This window comes from Typopeltis vanoorti, chromosome 2 (genome assembly GCF_054136105.1).
Source record: "Typopeltis vanoorti isolate ZY-2024b chromosome 2, IOZ_Tvanoo_1.0, whole genome shotgun sequence".
In the NCBI taxonomy this organism is placed as follows: domain Eukaryota; kingdom Metazoa; phylum Arthropoda; class Arachnida; order Uropygi; family Thelyphonidae; genus Typopeltis; species Typopeltis vanoorti.
In genome coordinates, this window is record NC_143550.1 from 20,515,278 (window position 1) to 20,527,117 (window position 11,840).

The 11,840-nt window shown below is 34.7% G+C and overlaps 1 protein-coding gene across 2 annotated transcripts in view; it reads left to right on the forward strand.

Moving 5' to 3' along the window:
* The window catches only part of LOC150108864 (GTP-binding nuclear protein Ran), an 87,295-nt gene extending 75,682 nt beyond the window's left edge, over positions 1–11,613 (forward strand). For both annotated transcript variants that reach the window (XM_090403859.1, XM_090403850.1), the window contains exons 6-7: positions 3,536–3,706; positions 11,040–11,613. In XM_090403859.1, coding sequence (XP_090259985.1) covers positions 3,536–3,706; positions 11,040–11,087 — 219 coding nt within the window. In that variant the 3' untranslated portion in view covers positions 11,088–11,613. The remainder of the gene's footprint in view (positions 1–3,535; positions 3,707–11,039) is intronic.
* Positions 11,614–11,840: the final 227 nt, after the last annotated feature.

Here is an 11,840-nt window from a genome sequence, read left to right on the forward strand (position 1 = left end):
AACATAAAAAAGAAGTCTACAGGCTGTTTATCATGCATTTCTTCAATAAAATTTTGTTTTATTCCAAATAAAACAAAATTTTTATTTGGAATAATTTTTTCCAAATGAAAATGTTTTAGATTATCACCTGTAATTTCATTCCATTGTAGTCAAATGCAGATCGATTATAACATCATCAATTGTTTGTTCTACAGAATGAGCAGCAGTAAACTGAGATGTACTAGCAGCGAAAACTTCGGTATTACCAGTTGTAGATACTTTTATTCTCTTTCTAGCAATGAGAGAATCAGAATCTGAAGACACAGAACTAAGATCACTTCCGTTGTAACTTTCTGACGAATATTCGTATAGTTCGTCATCAGATAGAACTTCATTTATCAAGGCTTCTAAATGACGTTGCTCTTTTTCGTAGTCTCCCATATTACGGTAATTTATAACAATATTTATCACTATAACAAATTCATTCCACCGGACAAAACACTGAACGCATAACTGTTCATAAGCGTCATAGATATGCAAGTTTGTGTGTGAAGTGCAAATCACGTGTACACCGCTAACGTCAGTAAAAAAAATTCTTCTCAGGCCACACTGTGCACACGTGATTTGCACTTAAAAAAATCTATTTATCTGCATGAAATGGATAAAAAATCGTAAAATATGATTATTTTATGTTGCTTTCAGCAAATTGTAAAACAAAAAAGTTGGCCTGGGATCGCAAAATTTTTTAACATTACGGCAGTCAACGTGCTAAAGGTAAACCAAAAAAAGGGGGGAAATATTGGATATAAAACCAGAACAGGTCATTAGTTAGGGCTGATACATGTGATGTAAAAGGAGATGCTGATGAATATTTCATGTTGTTAATTTGGACCAAAAATGGAGTACCTTTTGATTTGTTCTTTACATAACTAGCACATTTTGGAGGCACTTAATTAAAAATAATAATAACAATGAAGAAAATAGGAAAAAATGTTATAAGAAACTTTGAATTCCTGTTGTCAAAATAAGTGCTTTTGTGATTCTTAACATGAAGCCCTCAAAAATAATTTTTGAATTAAAGTATTAGAATTGTATATGAGTTTTTAATTACACCTGTTTTTGTTTTTGTGTGGCTCAAAGTGGCTTTCCTTCTGCCAAATCCACTGAGAGGCAAAAAGGGATCCCGAGATTTACTATTAGCTGTGACATACCACATTGTCGATCTATCCACCAGAATATTAGAATAATTCTGATTGAAATAGCTTTCAGCCTCATGCGACTTTTCTGACCATCTCAATCTTTTTTTTTTCTAACATGTATGCCAGAGGCAGTCCAAGAAGAAAATTCACGAAACTGTGTGACTGAAGAACAAAATTCCTCTTTATGGTCTATGCAGCATATAGCTTCTAGGGACATGAAAATATCCAGATTTCACATTGAAAGTCATATGCAGGAATCTTGTCTTCTGATCCATTTGGTGGTAGCTTCTGTCTTTTCCTGTCACCACCTGCTTGCTCAAGTGGTACTGTCTTAATCATCCAAAGATAATGCAGCTCCTATGGTATTCTGGAGCTGTACTCAGAATTAACATCTATCCTGTACAATCTTTTCAGTGTTCTCTACTTGTCTGGCATCTACTGAACACATAAAACCTCTTAATTCATTGAAAAAAAAAAAAGATAGCATCAGCTAACTTGCCCTTTAAATCCACCATCTTCATCACACCACCATTTGGACACCTGAAAAGTTTTGGCTGAACTCATTTGGCCACTTCCTTACATTTTCATGTTTGATTGGATCTAGAACGAAGGCCAACTCACCAAGCTAATATGTATTCTTCCCTTTCCACTTGGGTTGCTTGCTATCCTCTCATATGATTTGCTCAACGTTATTCTTTGATGGCTTCATCTCCTCTTGTTGATTAACTTGTATACTTTTGCCTGCTCTTTTCTCCTGTACATAACCTTTCTCACTGACTTCCTTTTAAGGGTTTTATCAATAACGTGACACTATTGCTCTTTGTTTGACAAACCTCAAATATTCAATATCTTGCTATTCTCACCTGGAAGTAGGATAACCTGTGACCTTCAGTGCTGACAGAATTTGATCTTAACGTTGTTTCTTGCACATAATATCTTTTTCATTTAATTTTGTCAAGATTACAAACAAGATCAGATCTTTCTGCTTGAGCCTGATCACAAACCTTGGAATGATGCTTACATCTTTTAGGTGGTGTACAAAAAGGGACATATTTGATGCAGAATCTTTGAATGCTGGCTGAACAGATTCTGTGGACATATGTTAATGAGTGTCACTTTACTGTTGTTAATAGATATTCATTTTGGACTGATACTAATACTGCAGGCTGAATATTATGTTAACCATTTCTGTATGATTTTGTGAAAACTGTTGTAAGTAGTGCAAAATGAAATTTTGCTATTAGTGCATAATCAATCATTCCCCTGGAAATAGGGAATGATCTATTTTTATAACATGTTTCTGAACTACGAAAGATCCAAAATTTGGTGTTCATACATCTTTTTGGAAAGTGGGGGTGAGAGGTGCCAGAATCTAAGTGGAACAGATTTTTGGCTCTTTTGGTTAGGTTTTATAATGGTGAGGGGAGGAGATAGATATATATATTCACACTTTCCACCCCTCGCAGTATGGTATTATAAAATGCCATCGACCTAACAGTCATTGATCCAGTGAGGCATTCTCCTACAGCCAAATGCCACCATACATGTTACATGTTCCTATGCTACAGAATCAACTAAATACTTAATCCTTCCTCCAGTCTGCTGCTTTCTCTTCAGAAAGATGATAGTGATGCTATAGCCATACCAGTGCATGGCTAAAAAGCCAGGATTTTAAAATGCAGTCTGTGTGTGCACTGCCTTCTGATTTGAAACATGCTACCCTTGTTCATTTCTCTATGGATAAACTCCTTTCTCTCTGTTCTTGTTCCTGTAATTTGGCTTTCTATGGAGAGACCAGATGATCTGCCACCATCTGTATGGAAAAACATAATTACATTTCTAATTATGACTGGTCAGTCATGTCTGACTGATCATACTTTAGGCACACACAAACTGAATCAAATGGGAAAAATGAAGTGAAAGACTAGGAATCTGTAGCTGTCCTTAAAAACCACTCATAATCTGAAGAAATAATGATGCACTAAATTTTCAGAAATAAGAGACATTTTAATTCTTAAGAATCCTGTGTTATAACCCAGGATTTGGACTAGCTAATAGAGAATATCCTGCCTAGTTTGGACTCCAAACCTGTGTCCTGAGTTTCGCTTAGTTTTGTGTTGGGTGTGTGCACACACGCATGCTCGCATTTACAACTTGTATTCCCTGAAGATGTCTGTGATCAAAATGAAGTACTGGAAGCATTAAACATTGGTTTTAATTTTTTATCAAGTACAGTTTTGACTATAAACCTTTGACATTCTATTTATTTAACATCAAAGGATACATTTAAAGATATGAAAGAAAAGAATTATGAATGCTATTTTATTTATTAATCGATTTTTCATTTTGTTTTCCAGTATTATGATATCAGTGCTAAAAGCAACTACAATTTTGAGAAGCCTTTCCTTTGGTTAGCAAGAAAACTTATTGGTGATCCAAATTTAGAATTTGTGGCAATGCCAGCTCTTGCACCACCAGAAGTAACTATGGATCCAGAATGGCAAGCAAAGCTTGAAAATGATATGAAAGTATGTATATTTCTTTTGTTTCAGTGTATAATGCCTTTGATGATACTCATTTAATATATGGAATACTATCACACTAGCTTTATACAGAATGGTACACTATAGTATACTTAATATTAAATTAAATGTATTTCTCTGTAATTAAAAACTGACAATGTTGACAATGTCAAAATTATTTAGCTTTTTTTTATTTTATGTTTTCCAGTGTTGATACCTAAACATCTTTATTCTTCCACACTTTCAGTATTGTTGAAGAGGACAAAACACTTTTTACAATTCAACATTTTTTGCACCACATTTCTAACTAATGAATATTTTGATTTTTTTGCAAACAGAGGTGATTTCTTTTAGTAGACATGTTTCTGACTGAAGGGTTTGTTTTTAACTGATTTTACAATCATGGCAGTGTTTGAAGAGAGTGAGGAAGGAGGGCTGGAGAGGCAGGTAGTAATGGGATGATCCCCAAAGACAAGGTTAGGTATAAACCGGTCTATTCCAATGCAGGTGGTCATAAATGCTGTTACTCTTTCATTTTCATCTATCCCAAAAATTCGGGTATTTCTTGAAATACCTGAGCAATTAAGAATGTTTGCATAATTACCAGTATTTGTATAGAATATGCGTAAATAAAATCATGGCTGCCATCTCATCATTTCCATGCTCATTACAACAGATGGCTGTAATTACTTCAGACATTTTAAAATATCTAGCTTTTATATGTTTATCACTAGAATTTCTTTGGCCCACTCTCCTTACTTCCAAAGATTTTTGAATAGTCTAGAACATTTTGCCACTTTCATAATATTTATCTTTTGTATTCTTCACACTGATTCTCTGTGTGAAATGTTTCTTGGCATTCTCTTAGGACATATGCTGGCTGACTTACCAGAAACTTTTAATATTTATTCTCTTCCAGGACTAGCTCCTTGATTTCACCATGAAGTTTTTCTTCCTTATAGATAGCTTCGTCACTTGCATCTTTGGTTGAATTAATGTTTTTGTTTTAAATTTTATAGTTGTCTCTGATGTTTACTTCTTGCTTTTATTCTCGCTTTTCTGCAATGATAAGTTGCCTGACATAGATTATTACATTTATGTACATATTTTTCTTTGCAGTGTCTTATTGTTTATCCTGTTCAAAATTGAATTCTTTTTGCCCATTTTCTCCCACTTATATAGCATTATTGCAAATGCTGAGTTCAGGTTGTTAACCTTTTGGTATAAGTCTTTAATCATTTAGCACTTATGATTTGAGTACAATTGATCTGACTAGATAGTATGCCATAGTGGTTGATCATTAGCCATAATCTGACATCTTGAACAAGGTATGCACGATACCTTTTTTTTTTTAGTTTCACACGCTTAACCCTCGGGGACTTGCAGTTGATCTGACAGATATATGCAAAATGTTTAATATAAATATTCTTATACAATTCAGTGTGTAGCTTGGAGGTCATGAGTAGCTGTGCATTCATATGTTACGAGTGATATTCCGCACTGTTTTTTGCTCAGTTTGGTTTAACACATGTTATATAAAGGTTTGTGATATTTGACAGTAAATTGTATATCTGAGAGATATACCGAAACTTCAGATGTCAGTATAGTATGGTTTTTTTTTTTTTTTTTGTTCAATACTTTCTAGATTGTAACTGAAAATAAATAAATAAACCATCATCTATTATTGAAATAGAGAGCCAAGGGCTTATTTATCGTACATCTCCTCTAGGAGATGTGCTTTACGTTATTGAAAATGCTAAGGAAAGTGATCTGGAGCTTACTCCACCTTTTACTATGAGTTTCCCATAAGGTTGATTATGCTGGCATCCACTGAAACTCTTGTAGTTTCTATATCCGGCTATGAAATAATGTTGGATTCAATATCCACTTAATTTGTACCATCATGTATTATATTTGCAGTCTTTTTTCTTTTTGCATTTTAGCACATACTAATAATGAATGTATCTCTCAGATATACTGTGACCTATGCTGCAATTTTTATCGCTGCGAGCTCCTCATGCTTAAACATGTGTAGCATGTTTAAGCATTTGCAAGTATTGCAAACAAAATATAGATTTAGTATGCTTGAATATTTTAATGGCTTGTCCTATTCACTAAAACTTATGGATAAAAAGACTGTTATAATGAATATTTTTTTATAATAACATTGTGTCTATACAGCTTCAGTGGAAGCTTTTCAGCTAGGTTAAGGAGAATGAGTCTGTTATAACATTGTTTCTATTGATAGCAAGAGTTGACTATTACTAACTTAAGGATAGTTATGGGGAACTATCCTTAGTTTGACAGTGACATAGCCAATCCATCCTTTACTCAAGTGTTGTTTTAATCAAACAAGACATGATTGCTACATGCAAACAAATCAAAACATTGGATGTGATCTTAAATTTATTCTATTTACTTGGTTTGGGAACATGTTAAAAGTATTAAATGACTAAATACAGAGATTAACATAAAAGGTTTTAATTACTCAACTAGTTTAGTCTTACATAGGCTTCTTCATAGTGCTAAAAAACATAGGAATTCCAGTAAGAAACTGTCGAGTAACTGGATCTGATTAGTATTACAAAAAAAAACTCGGCAAAAAACACGATAGAGACTAAAGCCTAGATGAGTTTAAAAAGAAGAACAATCTCCAACTGGGGGTATTAAGGGTCAAAGCTGTATAACTGAGAGGAGACTTCCACATAGCCTTTAAAGGAATGCAGAGAACTGACCAGAGCTTCTGACCTAATGTCCAATCCTCACCTTCTCGTGGTGCACCCTGTTGGGTAGCTACCTAGATACTGAACGAACGAGGATGGGCTGCCAATTTGGGATTTAGTTGACCAAATTGTATTCAGATAAGTACCAGATCGACATAATAGGGGTGACTGAAACAAAAAAGACAAACTGGTGAGATCTTTCTGAGCAATAAATACAAAATGTTATATTCAGAAGATGACAATCAAGGAAAAGGAGTAGCCATAGTATTCAACACAAAATATGAGGCTAATCTTCTTGAATGGCAGGCAGTCTCAAGTAGAGTGATGTGGGCAAATATGAGAATGGGGAACTGGACAATGAGACTTATTTGTGCCTATGGGCCCACAGAAGATTCTACTAAGGTAGAAGTGGAGGAATTTTTTGATGCTTTAGAAAAAGCAACTGACACAATGAAAAAGGAAAAATTGGTCCTTGTTGGGGATCTAAATAGCAGAGTAGGAAATGATTGTCAGACATACAAAAATATATTGGGAAAATTTGGAGAAAAGAGCAAAGCTAATAATAATGGCAAATACCTGTTGGATTTCTGCTCAGGACATGGATTGGTTATTACTAACACCATGTTCCAACATAAAAATATGCACAAATTCAAATGGAGAGAAGAGACAAGGAATAAGAAAAGTCTCATTGACTATGTTATTGTTGATAGTGATGTTTTCTCCATGGTGTAGGACACCAGAGTATACAGAGGATTTGAAATTGGAAGCAATCACTATTTAGCAGGATAAAATTGAATTTCATATTGAAAAGAATAACATGTATGAAACTAATTTAATAAGCCAAAAGGCTATTTTACCGGCGAACATGTTAATAGTGTTACACCTGATATCTTGAGAATATAGAATTCTCAGCTATCATGGTGTAACATGAAGAATAAATAAAATAAATTAAAAACCCTGCATAAAAAAATAATAGTTGAATTAATTAAAAGAAAAAGAAAGATTCTTGCATCCAATAAAATATAAAAAAAATAAAATAAAGGTTTTTGTAAAACTAACTAACAAAAGAAAGAATATATTAATATTGTGATATGAATTAAATGAGAAGTTAAATAAATAAGACAGAAAAGGGATTAGTCATAAGAGATGGTATGTGAGAGGCTAGAGATTAAGTAAGTTCATAGAAAATTTTTGGAAAGGGGATTAAATTAGAGGCTAGCAAAGGAAAACAACAGACTATCGCTCAGGGCCGATTCCCGGATTGAGACATTGTTACGGGCTCGCCGATCAAAGGACGTTTGGCAGAAAGATGCCACCCTAATTGGTCGGTGAAGTAAAAACAAGTAGGGGGGGCGGAGAAAAGAACTTAGAAAAAGTGCCGCTAGGAGAACAGGTATAAATGGGTTGGAACCCCCCCACCCCACGAGGCTGTTAACATGTTATTACTTGGGCCTTCCGATAGTTTTTTTTTTCGGCATGAAACTCTATGGATCACGATGGATTTCGATCTGAGTTTTGTACCCGGCTATTAATAAACATAAAGGGATTTTCCATCCCCCTTTCTATTAACATGTATGAAAGTTTTAAAGCAAATTAAAGTTGAGCAGCTGTCAGATGTGAACTGTAGAGTAAAATACACAAAGATTATTGAAGAAAAAATGAGAGTTTGAGAACGAGAATCAAACCTTGAAGAAAATCCTGATTAATTCAGCCAGAGAGGCATGTGGTGAGGTTGTCTGCAAGGATAGAAAAATCAGAACTCCATGGTGGACACAGGAAGTTAAAGAGGCAGTGAAGGAAAAGAAAAAAGCATATCAAAAGTTCCTGGCAAATAAGTCGGCTTTTGCTCTTAGAGAATACAGAGACAAATGTAAGAAAGCTAAACACTGTGTAAAACTAGCTAAACAAAAGTCATGGGAGGACCTTTTTCTACAAGAAAAAGGTGATAAGATATTCTGGAGGTTGTTGAAGAAGCTTAGAAATGGAGGAAAGAGTGTTGTAAAAGGAGTTAGAGATAATAAAGGTGACATGTAAACAGGAGAAAAAGATATCCTTGAAGTATTGAAGTAAGCATTAGCAGAGCTAATCTCAAGTGGTATGTTCACTTAAATAGAATGGGAGAGGAAAGATTGGCAAAACAAGTGTTCTCTGCCAGGTTGGCAGGAAAACGACCCAGAGGAAGACCATGATATAGGTGGATTGATAAGGTACAAAGTGCCTTAGACGATAGAAATATAAGATCTGATAATGTTGGAGTCTTGACAAGTAACAGACTGATTTGGAGGAAAATTGTAGATAGGAAGTTAGTAATGATGTAAATTTTTCATGTAGTACTATCATATCCTGTACACCCCTTAAGGGTACATGTCAGGAGTTTGATGATGATTACAATCTCCAACTGTATTATTAGGCACATGCGTGCAGCCAGGAACTCGCGCACGCCAATACTGAATGGCAGAGCTGTTGCGATCTGATAAGTTGTAGCTTTAATTACTATTGATATGAACAGGGTTCAGGATTATTTCTTTTGACTCCAAAATTTTTCTTTCTATCTCATAACAAGGTATAGATTGTTAGGCTTTTCCCATAGTACTGGATGTGGGAGACCCTCCTCGTTTGAATTAGCTGAAAACCCGACATGGCTGGATAAAGCGCTGGCGCGAGTTCTTTTGTAGTTGATGTCTCTTTTGTGTTCTTCGATACAGAGGTCGATTGATTTTTCCATCAGGCAAACCTTACTTTGGATAAAGTAAGGTTTGCCACAATTGCAGAAAATTTAATAAATTCTGCAATATTTGAGACCGTTATGATTAGTCTTTGGTCGACTGAGAAGGAAGCGTAGTTTAAGCAGCGTTGTGAAGAAGGTCCAAATGTTAAGTTTTCCAAAGATTTTTGCTAATTTTGGAGAAATAGAGCTGATCTATGGAATAGAAATACTGCTTTTAGGAACTGTAGTATCTTCATTACAGCATGGGGGAGGGTTGAAAAGGAGTTTGTTGATAATTTTCTTTGAATAGCAGGTTTGATTGAAATGTGCTTTGAAGATGATTGAGTTCTTTGCAAAGATCCTGTTCATCCGAATGAAGTAAGCAAGCTCGGTGTCCAAGAGTAGATATAATGCCAAATGCGGAGGGTGGTGGTGAGAATCAGCTTAGAGAAATCTGTCTGTATGGGTCGGTCTCCTGAAAATAGTGAGTTTGAATTTCTCATTTAAACAGGACAGTTTTACACCTTAAAAAGAAAGAGCCTTCTTCCAATTTTTTTTTCTTCCAATTCAGCTGTAAACCTAATGTTAGGATGTATATTATTTAGGTATTCTTGAAAGTTCCGGCAGATATCAAGGCCATGTTCCCAAATTAGAAAGATGTCATCAATATAGCGTTTCCACACTTTAAGGTTTTAAAGGAAAGGATGAAATGGCCTTTTCTTCGAAATCCTCCAGTTAAATGTTGGCAAGAACTGGGGATAAAGGGTTTCCCCATAGCGAGACCAGAGTTGACACTATGTGTCAATAAGGCCATGATCTTAGATACTTTGTTTTTTAAAAGAAAAAGTACTTCTTCCATAGGAACATTTGTAAACAATGAGAGTACGTCAAAGCTGGTCATGATATCTGTCTTTGATTGTATTATATTTGAGATTGGATACTAAATCTGTTTTGCACTAAGGATGTAGATTTCCCGTTGAAACATTTTAGAGAAGAAGCAAGATATTTAGAAAGCTGGTAAGTCAGAGAATCGATACTATTGACTATTTGATGAAGCAGGATGTTCTCCTTGTGAATTTTTGGAAGACTATATAGTCGAGGAATTAGAGCAGTGGTTATTAACCTGTGTTCTGCGAACTAGTTACAAGTATTCCGTTGTTGAAAGAAGTCACATGACACAGTTCTGAGTGTAATTAACACATTGAGTTGGGAATTTTTTTTACAAGAAGAACAATTAGTTATCTTGTCAGCAGATCGCACTCTAAAAGTGAAAATCTCTGAAATAACTTTCTCATACAGTACCTGATATTCTGTCCAGTGTTTGAAGGTAACTTTCCCTCCCTCACACACACACACAGACTTAGGCATGGCATGGCTTCCTTCAGTCAACTTTACCATTTTCACTAAATGGGGAGGTCCAAGGTTCCTATAGTACATCGGTTCCCAACCAGGGATACGTGCTAGGCCGTTCAGGGGTACACGAAAAATAATCAGTAATGGTGGAAAAATCTCATTTCCACTATTTTACATTAAGATAGGCACTGAACAAAAGTGTCAGTATTTAAAAACAGTTATTTTAAAAACAAGGGGTACAATTTATAGAAATGGGTTTAAAAGGGGGTACACAAGTTGGGAAAAGGTTGGGAACCACAGCTCTAGGGTTTGACGTAGTTTGATGGGTGTTAGCTGTCCTACGTGCAAGAAGGGAGAAGGATGAGATTGTAACTGATAACAGCAAATTTATTTGCTAATAAAGTGGTACTTTGTTGCAAGAAAATGAAAATTTATTGCTCATATGAAGTACTTAATGTTTTTAATAATTGCAAGTGTTTCTCTTGTATAGGAAGACTTCCTCCCAAATCAATTCTAAAATAGTCTTTTGATATATGTATATTTTCCCCCCCCTTAGGAAGCCCAGAATACGCTGCTTCCTGATGAAGATGATGATGATTTGTAGCTGTTTGTGTGATTTTGTTCTCTTGTATACTGCAGAATGCCTTGGAATCCTTACCTTTGATTTGTATATATATATAAAATGTTACTACTTTTATCATTTTTGTTTTAGAAAAATATGTGTTGAAATCTCAACAGATTTCATTTGCATTTTAAATTTGTGTAAATGTCCTATCAGTATCACATAATTAGATCAACAGCAATTTGCATTTAAACTTATTCTGTTTCCTCTTCATTCAGCCACTCTAAATAAATCTTATTGACTTTAAGTACCTAAATATGTGAAGTGCTTATTTATATCTAAGACCAAATTTTTGATGGAGACCTTAGGTGGTATGTATGGCCCGAATGTTTGATTGTTCTTTCAGATGAAGAAATCTATTTTTTTATCTCAAGAAGCTGCCCAATTATGGTGCTTAAGAGGCATAATTTTTCTAAATTTAAGAAGGCTTTCCTTGATATCTGGCATCTGTACAAATGTCACAAAAATGTTTAAATATTCTAAAGGAATAAAATTAATTCTGTATTAATGAGATGTGTGGTGAAGTTACTCTTTTAAAATGGGTGTTTAATAATCTGATGTCATTTAAATAAACAGCTCACAGGTTAATTCTTCATTTAACTAAAATAAGTTAGTTTTATAATGGAGGATAGAATATTTCCATATTTTGCATAATAGGATACAGTCAATTTTTGCCATAGAGTACTTTCAGCGATCACAAGTTGTAATGGTAAACACTTTACTAGTTGCTATTTC